This window comes from Acomys minous (assembly GCF_964271855.1).
Source record: "Acomys minous genome assembly, chromosome: 8".
NCBI classification, from domain to species: domain Eukaryota; kingdom Metazoa; phylum Chordata; class Mammalia; order Rodentia; family Muridae; genus Acomys; species Acomys minous.
Genome location: NC_140489.1, coordinates 15,559,686 through 15,573,723, shown reverse-complemented (window position 1 = coordinate 15,573,723; position 14,038 = coordinate 15,559,686). Strand labels below are relative to the sequence as shown.

The 14,038-nt window shown below is 47.0% G+C and overlaps 1 protein-coding gene across 4 annotated transcripts in view; it reads left to right on the top strand.

Moving 5' to 3' along the window:
- LOC311603729 (serine protease inhibitor A3F-like) overlaps positions 1-13,592 on the top strand; it is a 34,970-nt gene extending 21,378 nt beyond the window's left edge. The window contains exons 1-5 of one of the 4 annotated variants that reach the window (XM_084792820.1): positions 5,876-6,571; positions 7,930-8,548; positions 10,308-10,581; positions 11,480-11,633; positions 12,069-13,592. In XM_084792820.1, coding sequence (XP_084648946.1) covers positions 6,542-6,571; positions 7,930-8,548; positions 10,308-10,581; positions 11,480-11,633; positions 12,069-12,368 — 1,377 coding nt within the window. In that variant the 5' untranslated portion in view covers positions 5,876-6,541 and the 3' untranslated portion in view covers positions 12,369-13,592. Of the gene's footprint in view, positions 1-5,875; positions 6,572-7,929; positions 8,549-10,307; positions 10,582-11,479; positions 11,634-12,068 lie in introns of those variants that run through there. The other 3 variants (XM_084792821.1, XM_084792819.1, XM_084792817.1) reach the window with 3 other exon arrangements.
- The last annotated feature ends 446 nt before the right edge of the window (positions 13,593-14,038 follow it).

The window sequence follows — 14,038 nt, the reverse complement described above, 5'->3', positions numbered from 1 at the left end:
GAACACACTCTCACAGAGAACAATTATCACTCCCGGAAGTTACGCAAGTTGTAACTTTCTATGGAGACAGCTGTAGGATGCTCACAGCAGACCTTTTAGGTACAGCCTGCACCATGCAGCATGTACAAAATCTGTAGTGTGTTTCTAACAGTTTGCTCACTTTGCTGTGCTCCCACTTAAGCCACGACACAGTATCAAAGAGTAACTGTGCATAGATTCATGGATCCCCAAGAAGCAGCCACCAGGAACTGCCTATCTCTAAACCCTCACTAGGCAGGCATTGTGCCCTTAAAACCTCCACAGCCTAGCTCCAGAGCCTTCAGAAGTGATGAACACAGTGTAGGCAATAGGCAAGGGGGTGTGCTGTTTAGGCTTTGGTCACTGTGACAGCACCTCTGTGATAACCAGCTGAAGGAAGCCAAGGTTTTGTTGGAATCATAGTTTTACAGAGCTCAGTCTAGCATCTGCTGTCCCCAATACTTGGGCTTGAACAAGTCAAACCATTTATATGGAAAGACACTATCATTAGAATGAAGGCAGGGGGCATGCTGGATGGGCAAAGAGCTAGCCACTCATGCATGAGTTTCTGAAGTTTAGTCCCTGAAATGGAAGAGAAAAGGCCAAGTGTGGTAGCATGAACTGTGGTCCCAACTCTAGGGAATGAAAGCAGGTGGTTCCCCTGCACTTTCTGGCTAGCTACCATAGCCAAGCCTTTGGCTTCGGGACCTATAAGCAGACACCATCTTAAACATGAGGGTGGATGGAGAAGGCTAGCTGAGGTTGACCTCTCACCTCCATATGGATAGGCACAGAGATGCACACACACACAACCACAAACACACTGAAACACATAAATTCTATCTTAGAAGAGGAGGAGAAAGCAGACTGAGGAGAGACTGTATGGTGGATCCCTGGTTTGACTTACACATGGGAGGTTTTAAGTTCTCAGAACTGTGAGACTGAGGAGACAATCCCCATGAAGAGAACAAATGTCTGCAAGCTCAGACGCATTGTCTTTGTTAGGGTTCCATAGTTCTGCAACTCCTATAAAGAAAACTGTGTCACTGAGGACTGGCTTAGAGTTCAAAGATTATGTCTGTTATCGTCATGGCAGGAAACATGGCAGAATGCAGCAGGACATGGTACTGGAGAGGGAGCTGAGGATTCTGCATCTGGCTCAACAGGCAGCAGAAATGAGAGCCACATCACACCACTTGAGATTATGAAACATCAAAGGCCACCCACCCACACAGTGGCACACTTCCATCATCAAGGCCACACCTTCTAATGGTGCTACTCGCGATTGACATATGAGATCATATCATTCAAACATTGAAGTATCTGTCTCTAGAATTCAGAAGATATATAATGGTTAATTGACAAGAGTCCACCCTTGACACAAGCTGGGATGCTGCACCTTTCTTCAGCTGTTAATGTTACTATGTCATCAATGCCAGGCCCCTTATTGGCCAGAGAGATGAGGGCTGTATTGATGGATATAATGGACGATGCTCTGGTTCAGACTCCTCCCTGGTTCAGCATTAACTGTAGGTATTTGGCATTGGCATCGTACACAAAAGGGAGTCAACAATGAGGCTCACCTCAACAGGGCTACCGATGATGCACAGGATCTTAAGCATGAAAGAAGGAGCAACTAAGATGTCCAGAAGACACAGGGTCCAAAGGGGGAACTCCTGCATAGGTAGGAACTCGCTGTTAGAAACTGCTATGTTGTTGAAATGATCCACCTGAGAAAGATATTGACATCAATGCTCTTAAGCCAAAGTCAGTTTTAATTACTATAATTGATAGCCAGAACAAGAATAGGCTAGACTCCTGATAAATCTATAGATGCCCAAGCTTAGGGGCACAGAATTATTAAAAGCACAGATAACGTAGATCATAATTTACATACAAGTTAGATGTAGGTCAGGTTAATTTTACATTTTCAGTCATGTCTGAGCTTAGTACACATTTCAATAACAATGTGACAAATAACTCTGACTTATGGTTCCTAATATTTGGTTCCCTTTACTTATTCTGGTTTATCATCTGGACCATGGATATGTCAAATATATTCCCAGGCCCAAGTGGCTCTTGTGGGGGAATACACAAAGGGCTGAAACTGTGTGAACCAGTATAAGATGGAGTCAGAGATGATGGACTCCCCTCCTTCAACTCACTGTGAGACTGTGTGTTATCTCTGGCATGTCTCTCCTTACTCTCTCCCTTGGTCATAAGGATGAAAAACGAGACTGGTCTTCTCACTCTTCTGCTGATGAAGAATAAATTGCCCTCAAAACACAGTCTAAATAACAAGCAATATGGATTAACTCCCAGAGCCAGGCACCCATGAGGAACCAGGCTGAGTGGTTGTGATACAAGGCCTCTTGTGAGTCACACTGTCCGCTAAAGACTTGACAAGTACTGGGGGTTCTGTGTTCAAGTTCACGCTCATGATTTTAATTTCATTCAGCTATACTGCTGAGGAAGGAACCCAGGGCCTTGTGTTGTTTGGGCATGCACACTACCACTAAGCTAAACCCCCAGCCATGTCATGGCTTTTGATGGGAAATCTCTCTGAGCCTATTCAAGGGATGGTTCAGACTGAAATTCTGGTGTGGGACAAAGAGAGGTAGTGAGAGACATGGAAAGAGAAGAAGAGGAAGATATAGGAAAATCAAGGCCAAACAGGGAGAAAACTAGGAGGAAGAAAGGAGAGAGGTGATTTGGGGAGAGTTTGAACGAGGCCTGGAAAGGACTGTCAAAGTGGAGGCTGAGCACACATGTGACATCAGCACAGGAAGATTACAAGTTTGAGGTCAACAGTGGTTTATGAGTTGTTTTCCTTGTTCCTGGGTAAGAAAACACGACAGACATGGCTTGAAGGTAGAAGGGCTTATTACAGATCTTGGTTCCTTTGAAGAACAGCAGTGTTGCAGGAAAAGTTTTGATTGGTGATGGCAGTGGATGATGAGCTTTTTCTCTCTGAAGGATCTAGAAACAGAAATCATTATCAGGACTCGGCCACTTAAATCCCTTGAACTCACAGCCTTAGTCAAAGTGAGCACTGGCTCCTGAAGATTTTCAAGCTCTGGGCCTATAAGGTCATTGCACAAAACATAACACTTTTCTACATAGTAAGACCATTTCCTATTCAGAACTGAACAAAACCAGTTATCACTGAGATGTCAGTGATAACTATTGCTTTCTTAGAAAACTCACAATTGATGGCAATATGACTATGTGATGAAGACCTCAAGATAACGCAGAGCAGGATTCTGGTAAGCAAATACGTTCCCTCCTAGCTATTGCAAATGTTTATCAAGCTGATGTTGCAGCCACGATATATTGGAGTTAAAATAAAAAGATGGTGAGGTAGAATGACTGAGGTGGTTAAGAAGCTTAAGGAGACAAGCAAGTGGAGTGGAAGAGTCCAGGTTGACATGGGAAGGGACCATGACTGAACAAGGGGGAGACAGGGCAAGCTGGATGAAGGACAACCTTGAAATGGTGGCATTGAGAATTTCAGATTAAGGAAGAGTGTGAGAGACTTAGAAATTGGCTGGAGGAATCTTACTACAAGGAGAACCCCATAGAAAGGGAGAAAGGGATTGCCCTAAATGATTTAAGAACAGCATCTCAATCCCTGGTGTCCCCTATAAGAGTGTAACTTCTCAGAAAGATACTCAGTATCACAGTGGAAAGCTATATTTTACACAGATGGGATACTGGAGGAATGGGAGTGTGGCTGTCTGATACACCAGCTTCGCTTGGTCAATGGGCTCTTGGAGTCTAGAAAGACAGAGAGACACCAGGCTTCAGTGACCCCATGAGAGGACAGAAGAGAGGAGGCAACTTCAAAATGTCATTTAAACAAGAAGGGGGAGACATAGGAGTGGGCAGAGTATGAGAATGACTTAGCTAGGGTTTCTATTGTTGTGTTGAAACATGAACAAAAAGCAAGCTGGGGAGGAAATGATATCTTGGCACACACTACTGCAGCAATGCTGGTCAGTGAATGATGTCAGGGCAGGAACTGAAACAGGGCAGGATCCTGAAGACAAGAGCTTCTGCAGAGGCCATGGAGGTGTGCGTTACTGCCTTGCTCTCCATGGCATGCTCTTTCTGCTTTTATATGGAACTCAGGACCTGCAGACCAGGGATATCACCACTAACAGTGGGTTAGGTCCTCCACTTAATTACTGAGAATGCCCTATAGGCTGGCTCACTGGCTCAACTTTGGGAGGCATTTTCTCCTTATAGGTTCTTTCCCCTAGCATATCTATAGTTGGTTTCGAGCTGGAATAAGTCTAGCCAATACAGTGGAAGAGAGAAACAGCTTGGAAGGGCATCTCTAAAATGTGGAGATGAATCTCAGAGGCAGAATCAAGAGTTATAGTCGGAGTTGTATGAAAAATCAGCAGTTCTATTCATTTTGGGTGCATAGGTGCCTTAAAAAGGGGCCCAGTGTTCTCTTCCTGATTTCAGCTTCAACTGTAAGCAGAGGACAAATGATGTCGTCAAACTAGACAATGTGTTGTGTAGAAAGAAAGATTTGTTGGAGATCAAGTGCCAAGGCAATCAATCTCTCTCTCTCTCTCTCTCTCTCTCTCTCTCTCTCTCTCTCTCTCTCTCCCTTTCTCTCTCTCTCTCTCGATATGAAACTGAGAGAATAATTAAATGGTAGAAAAGAAAACAGACCTTCTATGACATCAGGGTAGGGAGCCCTGAGCTGATTCAGGCTGTCTGCATTGAAAAGGATCTGGGTCCCTTGCCCGAAGTATGGTATTTGTGCAAATGTTAGGGTGACTCCTGTCAAACAGATATGGGCCATAGATGATCTTCTTCCCTGATATACAGAGATGCACCTTGAGGCTTTGTTTAGCCATTCAAAATGCTACTTGTTAGAACCAGGACTCCCATTTGAGGACAATGGCTTTGGATCTACCACCTACCTGCTCACACAACATCTACAGCTCTCATTGTAAAGTGAAGAAAATATACTTTGTTCTGGAGCCATTTTGAATGACAATGGTCAGAGAACACAGAATTGGGTTACCAAATTTAATGTCCAAAGAGGAATCAGTTTCAGGAAAACTATAGCTTTACAAATCAAGAAAGTCACAAATCAAGGCATGTTTAAAATGCATGGGTGGGCATCTCAGAGAGGCAGGTGCCTCCAGAAGGTGAAGCTTCTTGTTGGCTCTGTTTCTTACAGTTAAACTTTATTATACAACCCAACTGTTTTACACAAGAGGAAAAAAGGATAAAAGGAAATAAGAGGGGATATTCCAGTGTCCATGACACAGGACAGGTCCCAATGTGTCTCTGGCTGGTGCACTGGTGAGGCCTGTTCGCTGATCCTTTTCCCGATCCACATGCATTTGAGATGGGTCTGAACATGCTGCTCCTCTCTGTCCTCTCTGCCTGCCTGTCTCTCATGTGCAAGGGCCAGTCTCCTCCTCCTATGGAGGGTTGATTAGAAATGCAATAATCCATTTGGAGTTTCTCCCCCAACCCTCTGACTCCCCTCCTTTCTGCTTCCTGATTTCCAGACTCCGGATGACTCCACCCAGTCTATCTCAAGGTTAATCTCAGGGAGTATCCATGGTGTGTCCAAGGGCAAAGCCCTCCAAGACTGCTTTCACCTGTGACAAGGCTTACAATCCTCCCCACAGCCTCTCTATAGGCTCAAGATGCCATCTGTTGGTGTTCTTAGGGTTTGAATTAAAGCTAGTTGCCCATTGACTTCACAGATCCTATTGTCACAATGTTAGTCCTGACAGACTGAGGCAACACATGGATGTTCCATAGAGACAGAACTTAGTCCCTCATGAGGGAATTAGCCAGTGAGTGGACCAGCTGTTCTCCAGCCTCTCTACAGCCCTGACATTCCATCAGCCAGTCAGTCTCTGCACACACAGACTCCATTCAGATTCTCTCCACTGACAGACACAGGCAGCTTCCCCTTCAGTGGTGTGAAGCCAAGGAGTGGAGAGCAAGCCTCTAGAATGTACCCATCCCTGCTTCTAGAACATCCCATAACCTACAGTTATGTAGATGTAGACCAAAGCTTGTCAACATTGATGTCTGTGATTATTTATGTGTGAGTCTCCCTGAAGAAATGGAGAGCGTGGACAAAGAGTTGTATTCTTATTGAGTGACTGAGCTAGTCCAGAACAAATGTAATCTAAATTTCTCCCTGGTGACAAGGGCATTCAAGGATTGGGCTCAGTTGATTTTCTCTGATTGTCCCCTGTTGCATGCTGAATAACGGAAGAGAAGCCAAAACAGGAAACCACGGTTAGAGGGTTTTCCCACAAGGGCGTGGTTCTGCCAGCTGGAGCCTATGACTCAGTGTTACCAGAAACCATCCTGTGTGTCCATTTCCAATCTGAACTCAAGAAAGCTTGTCTGGGCCTGCATTTCCTAAGAAGAGTGAGGAGTCCCTTGAGGGAATACATAGGCAGCAGTGTTCCCTGGGGAGAGCAACACATCAGGAGGGCAGCAGCAACAAGAAGATCAGAACTCACCTAACATGCACTGTGAGCTTACGTCTCCTCTGCAGGTAATGCCCTGATACCTTCTCTCTGGGAACTGAGAAAGGAGGCTTCCCAGAACTGTGTGGGTCCTACCTAGAGTGTGAAGTCTTGGTTTAGAGAAGGGTAAGGACTCGTTCCTGCTGTACTGGGGCTGGGATGCGGGAACAATCCTGTAGTGCAGAAATATCTTCTCTGCAGTCTGAGTCTCCATGTCTATAGCAGATGCAGGCACAGTGGATCCTCTAGAGTGAATGCAGGCTGCTCCTTCTCATTCTCCACTGACAGGAAGTACTGAGCCCTTGCCTAGCCTGGGGCTGCTGTAGGAGCCCGCGGGACACAGGACTAGAACAGAGTCCCTCTTCAGGAGGGGGCATGCCTACATGCTCACAGCTGAGGGGACATGTTTGGGGCCTGGGACCCCACTTCCCTCATAAATCCCATAGGTAAGAAGGGCCACCAATAAGCCACGTCTTCTTTCACACAAACAGACTAGCTGCCTCTTTTCTCTGCAAATAAATTTTGAACCATCATATTGCTGAATGCTTTTCTGAAGATATGGTGGCTGCACCAGTCTGACAGAGTGAGAAGGCAGCTGAGGCTCCTGGCTCCTCTGCAGGCATGTGGCAGGTAGTAGCCCAGGACACCTTCCTCCCCTGCTCCCTCCTTACTCCTCCTACATTCTTCTAGTCTTCTCTCCTCTCCCCTCCAGCTTCCCTTCTGCTTCCTCACCTTATCCTCCTCCTTACAAACTCCATCCTACTGCCCCCCCCCGTCTTCTATTTTGCATGCCTTCATCTTCTTCTCATGTTGTCTTCTGTCCAGTTGGTCTTCCTCATCTTCCCATTTCTCTAGCACATACTTTTTTCCTCTGATCGCCCCTACAGTGTGGACAGAGGAAGCATTGAGCTGCTGTGTTTACAAAGTTCACCAGCATTCAGTTGGAGTGCTGTAGGGTATCGAGGACACGGCCCTCTAGACCATTTCCAAGCCCACTCCTGTGCCTGTGATAAGCCAGACACTTTTACTAATAGTGTAATCTGCCACTAAACAGGCTGCCCAGTTCGGTGTACCCATTTGCTTTCTACCACATAGCCATCCTGTGTCCAGGTATCAGACACTATTCTTTTTTCTTCCTATCAGGGATTCTTTCAAACCTGAGGTAGCTTGGCAGGGCTGAAAGGACCCTCTAACAGGAGAATTGATTGCAGCAACAGAACTTCCTACAGTGGTGGCCTCAGAGTGGCTAGGGCACCTCCCATGGATGGTCACGCAGACCGCAAGGGGCAGTCTAGCACAACCTCAACCCCGGCCAGGTGGGAAAACTAGAAGTTGCTCATGACAAATCTTGGACCTCACATACTCAAAGGATCTTTTCTTTTCAAAGGAGGACAGAGAAATGCCTGGCACCTCACCTAGTAACTTGAGCCACACAGCTGGAATATCAGGGAGGAACACTTCAGTCCAGGAAGACAAAGGAAATGGGACACAAGTGAAAAGTCTGCCACTGGACTCCAGCAACACTGACTTTGCCTTCAGCCTCTACAAAGAGCTGGTTCTGAAGACTCCAGAGGAAAATGTTGTTTTCTCCCCTTTCAGTATCTCAGCCGCATTGGCTTTTCTGTCCCTGGGAGCAAACAGCAACACCCTTAAAGAGATCCTAGAAGGTCTCAAGTTCAGTCTCAAAGAGAACACTGAGACAGACATCCACCAGGGATTTGAGCACCTCCTGCACATGCTCAGCCAGCCAGGGGACCAGGTGCAGATCAGCACAGGCAGCGCCATGTTTATTGAAAAGAACCTGCAGATCCTGGCAGAATTCAAGGAGAAGGCTAGGGCTCTGTACCAGGCTGAAGCCTTCATGGCCGACTTCCAGCAGCCTCAAGAGGCCAAAAATCTCATCAATGACTATGTGAGGAAACAGACCCAGGAAAAGATCAAGGAACTCATCTCAGACCTGGATGACAGGGTTTTGATGGTGCTGGTGAATTACATCTACTTTAAAGGTGAGACTGGTCACTAGTTTGGGTATGGAGGGGGAGGATGCTGGCTGGGAACCTGTATTCACAGGTTGGCTGCTGGAAAGGAGATGTCACAGGCTTGGAGACATGGGTGATTAACTTCTTATTTCTCACAACTCTTAAATCTGCACTATGAGTTTTCTTAGAAAGATGTGCAATTTTTGGTAGAGACTCTATAGAACCACAGAGCTCTGTATCTAAGGGGATGAATTTTATCTGTGATTTATAACAGCTTACTATCAGAATGCCATATCTTGCACTGCCAGGCTTCCATAAGTGACATGTGCCATGGATACTCCCTCCACAGACAGGGCCCTCAGGCTGCCCATGGCATACAATGTCTCCTACAGGACATTTCTATCCCATGAGAGAGTCTCCATCTCTTGCATGTTCCAACTGGGCTGTGGAGTTTTGCTGTAAGGAGCATGGCTACCCTGACTTTCAGGGTGCAAGTGTTATAGCCACAGTTAATGCAGAGCCCTGGAGGAATTCCTAAGAGGATCTCTCCCCTGGGACTTCTCTGATGACTTGGACCTGGGCATGGAGAGGAGGGATGAGGGGAAAGCTGTCAGATGGATGTGTCAACCAGGCTGTGTTCTGTGTTTAGTGTCTGGGTGTTTCATCTCTTTTGGCTTTTGTAAAATAACTACCCAGTGCCCCGTGGAAGGGCACAGTAGCCAGACTCACTCCTTGGCCATATGTTGGATAGCAGGTTAAGGGGCCCGGACTGAAAGAAGACTGGGGGCTGGAATTTATATGGGTAAAGGTAAGTGGGGTAACATCCAGTGCCCACACCCTCAACTCCCTGCCTGACACCGAAGGAAAGGAGAAGAGGCCCCACAAAGTGAAACCTGACGAATGTCCTGCTGTGACTAGGTCAGGGTGAACTTGGATCTGGGCAGAGGGAAGTCCAGAGAAGGGGGAGGACAGGCTGTGAGACTATAGACAGGAAACCAACTGGCCATGGACAGGAGCAGAGAAGATCCCAGAGCTGCTGTGCTCTGAAGACAGGAGACACAGAGTGACAGGCTGAAGAGGTAGACTGCAGGGCATGAGTGTCTCTGCTGGACCCCAAACCAAAGCTAAAACGCTGCCTGTCTGTGAGGTGGGAAGGTAAATTTAGGCTGCTGCACCCTGGGCCCAAGTTTGTCACAATACCAAGTCCCACAGTTACATGCAGATCGTCACACGAACTTGGACTCTGAGGCAAGTCTGAGCAGGGTATCTGTGCTTCACAGAGTTAGGTGTGTACCCCTCATGTCTGAAAAGGACTCCTAAGCCATGTCTTACTTAGCCCACTATCTATGGAAGCCTGGAGATCCAAGTGTGAGAAGTTGCAGGACCCACAAGCTTCACTCTAAGCTCACTCTTGGCCCTGGGCTCTGCCTTCATTAAAAGTGGCTCACACTGAGGACCAGCATCACCTGACCACTGTGTGTGAGGACTAAGTCTTTTCTTGTTTACCTGAAAACCTGTGCCACAAGCCTTTGTCTTTTAGACATAGTTCACCCTAATGAAGAAAGGATCCCCAGTTCTTCCCACCATTTGCACCCTCATGTCTCTCTTATACACCGCAGTCTCAAATCCCTGACCTCTGATCAGGATCACATATCATTCATAATTCTTCATACAACATATTTTTCCCAATCCAAATTGAGCAGCAATGGACTGGAACTGGGAGCAATGGAGTGGAACTGGGATGTTTCCAGTGTTTTTACGATATGATGGCCTGCTCCACATTTAGGCAAATGGAAAACGCCCTTTGACCCTTATGACACATTTGAGTCCCAGTTCCACTTGAATGAGAAGAGGTCTGTGATGGTGTCCATGATGGAAATTGAGGACCTGACCACACCCTACTTCCGGGATGAGGAGCTGTGCTGCTCTGTGGTGGAATTGAAGTACACAGGCAATGCCAGCGCCCTCTTCATCCTCCCTGACCAGGGCAAGATGCAGCAGTTGGAAGCCAGCTTGCAGCCAGAGACCCTGAGGAAGTGGAAGGACTCTCTGAGGCCCACGTATGTATTACCGGACACAGAGATGGCCAGGCTTCCTGTCCTGCTGTCGTCCTGTGGCTCACTGTCCCTGTAGCTCAGAGTCTCACTAGTGGCCAGGATGACAGTGGAGAGTCAGCAGGGAACAGGTGCACATGAGTTGAATGGCCCTCTGCTGACTCCAAATTGTAGCGCCTGATTTTACTGTCAGAGTTCTCTTTACAAACTGAGATGAGCTACAAGAGGAGTAGATGTTTCCTCTGTCTTTAACAGGCCTTAAATTACAAGGATTCATGAATGGCTTTTGGAAGGCAGAGGAAAGTATGGAAGAGATAAACATCTAAGAATCAGCTCTGCCCTATGTAGACACATTATCCGTTAATCACTCACTCATTCACAGTGTGTAGAATGGAGATTCATAGATCTACTATATGCCAAGCTCTGACCTAGTCCCTGAGAGTAAGTCAGAGACTAAGGCAGAAACTTACCCTTGAGGATTCATCTATAGGAAAAGAGAGTGTAGGAATGGAAATAAAACTAATCACCATTTAATAAGTTAAAAATAGGAAAAGGTGTGAGGTTCAGAATGGGAGTGTCCCGGTGAGTGAAAGCTGGCCGAAGGTGCAGTGTGCAATTTTAAATTGAAGGGACATTAGGTGACACCTGAGGGTCAGCATGACAGGGGAAGGACTATATTTTCTGGATCTGGGAGGGGAGCATTCTCAGTAAAGGAACAGCTAGCACCAATTGCTTCCTGTCTGCTGCAAACACATTAGGACGGGCAAAAACAAATGTCTATGTCCAGATGGGAAGATGGTCTCTCTGCAGTGAGATGGCTTTCTGTGGAGAAGAGACCCAGCTACATGGTGGGTTGATGGGGCCATGGAGTCCACTGACTTTCATTTCTCTTTTTCACTCTCAGGATGATCGGTGAGCTCTACCTGCCCAGGTTCTCCATCTCCACTGACTACAGCCTGGAGAAAATCCTCCCTGAGCTGGGAATCAGGGAAGTCTTCTCCTCCTCACTGGCTGATTTGTCTCGCATCACAGGATACAAGGATCTGTATGTCTCTCAGGTAAGCAAAGAAACATTGGATAGATCACATTGGGGCCTGAATGCGGATGCTGAAGGCAGGTGGCAGGTGATGATTGGCTATATGTGAGCATACCTGCATTTCTGAGGTTCCCTCTAAAAAACGGACAAATCTCATCAGGAGACAATAAGAGGTAAGGGCCTATAATTGACTCATGGCACCATAGATACCAACTTGTGCTCTACTGTGGTTGCCACCAAATTGCACTGCCAAGCCAATGTGTAGTGGGTTTGAAGGCAACACAGATGCACACACTGAGCAAACCCAGGGCATGAGAGACTTGAAAAACCCAGTGTTAGAATTCATATTAGCAGCAAAGAAATTCTCCTGCACATGAGGCCAGCAGTCACTGCATGCTCCAGGCTTCTCTGCTGCCCTCTTATTCTCTAGTTGAGTGATGTATTTCTAACTCCACAGGTGGTGCACAAGGCCATGATGGACGTAGCTGAGAAAGGCACAGAAGCAGCTGCTGCTACAGGAGCCAAACTAATCCCATGCTGTGGAATAATTAGAAGTATGATTGTGCGTTTCGACAGACCGTTCCTCATGATTATCTCTCACACTAACAGTCAGGTTATCCTCTTTATGTCAAAAGTCACCAACCCCAGATGTGACTCCTCTGCCCAGGATCCCAGGATGGAGCCTGCATATGATTCTCCGGGTGGCCCCTGCCATTCATGCTCTGATTGGCTGCTTTCTAGCTGCCTTAGAAAGTGACAGGGAGTATTTCTATGGCTCCCACAGGCACAGGAGCCTTCGGATGTCAGTGTCAGGCTTTCAGGCCTTTTGGGAGAACCTGCTCATGTTTCTCAACCTGGATTCTGTCTTTATTCTTCTTCACTGCTGACTCCACTTTCTGTGCCTCTTCCCCAGACCTAGGCACTAAAAGTAGCACCACTCCCAGTACCAGCTCTGGTCACATCTGCCATAGCTTCCATAGTCTTCTGGGACCATGCAAGCTTAAAGGCCAACCATGTGAATCACTCAGGCCCAGGACGGACAGGATAAGCTGCTGTACTGAATCTCATTTCACCTGGTGCTGAATTCATATGTTATGCTTTCCTTTCTCCAGACCCTGCTACTCACTAGTCTGGCAGGGTCTCCTGACCCTCACCACATCTGGTACAGTCTTGGAGCCCTCAACCCTGCAGCTCCATGGGGCCTTTTATTCAGATGAGCTCCATTCCCCCATATCACTCCTACTTAGGGCAGAGGAACCATTTTCTAATTTCCCAGGTGATTAACCTCGCATACAGATGGACCTGTCTGGTTTCATCACTCAAAATGAAGAGGTAGGAGCTAATGATCAATAAACATATGCCTGCAAAGAATGTGGCCCTGCAGTGTTTACTCACCGCCTCTTCACAGCAGTTGGCCTTTACAGAGCATTGTCACTCCCACTCTGTGACACATGTTCCAACACCCTCACCTACATGCTGTTAGCAGCTCCTTTTATTGGTGAGGAAACTGAGGCACTGAGGGGCTTAGCCACTTTGTCACTACCGTGCAGGTAGCCATTATGGTATTCCAGGTTTTCTGATGCCACAGGGACCATGTTCACCAAGTCAGGAGTCTACACCTGAGGGATCACAGTGGTAGTGGGGAGGTGGATGATGACACAAGGTGCTGATGCTTCACTATGAGGAAGGAAATGGGACTGTGAATAGGGTGGCTACCGTGCTGATGTGAGAAGGAGGAAGGGGAGGTGGTCAGATGACCAGAGACAAAGTTGTGGGCAGGGCAAAGACCAATGGGTCCATTTCTGAAGATCACCATGTGTCTTGTCCTTCATGCTTTGCTTATGCCACACAGCTCACTAGGTCTAAGCAAGTCTGACACATTGTCACCTGGCGATTTTGGCCAAATCCTCTGACAGAGGTAACTGTCAAATTCTCATGTGTATATAATTACCAGAGAATATCTACCATGGAGCACTATGGGATAGACAGAAATAATAGTGGTGGTAATTAGGATAACTATCAAATCCCTGGTGGCCTCTTCCACCCTCATACTTCCTCCCACCTCGTCAGCCACGTCAGAAACCTTCTCCAGGGTTCAGGCTTATGAAGAGCCCTTGCCCATCCAGGTCAGGTGTGGTCGGCACAGCTCAGGAGGTTACTGAAGCAGCTGCCACCAGGAACCAAGATGGACCTCCATGCAGAGGACACTGCTTGCCAGTCTGCAGTTGACCAGGTCCTCCCTAACCTGGAACACATTCTCTTAGAGAATAATCATCACTCCCGGAAGTTAGGCAAGTTGTAACTTTCTATGGAGACAGCTGTAGGATGCTCACAGCAGACCCTTTAGGTAGAGCCTACACCACACAACATGTACAAAATCTGGAGTGTGTTATAGCAGTTTGCTCACTTACCTCTGCTCCCACCTAA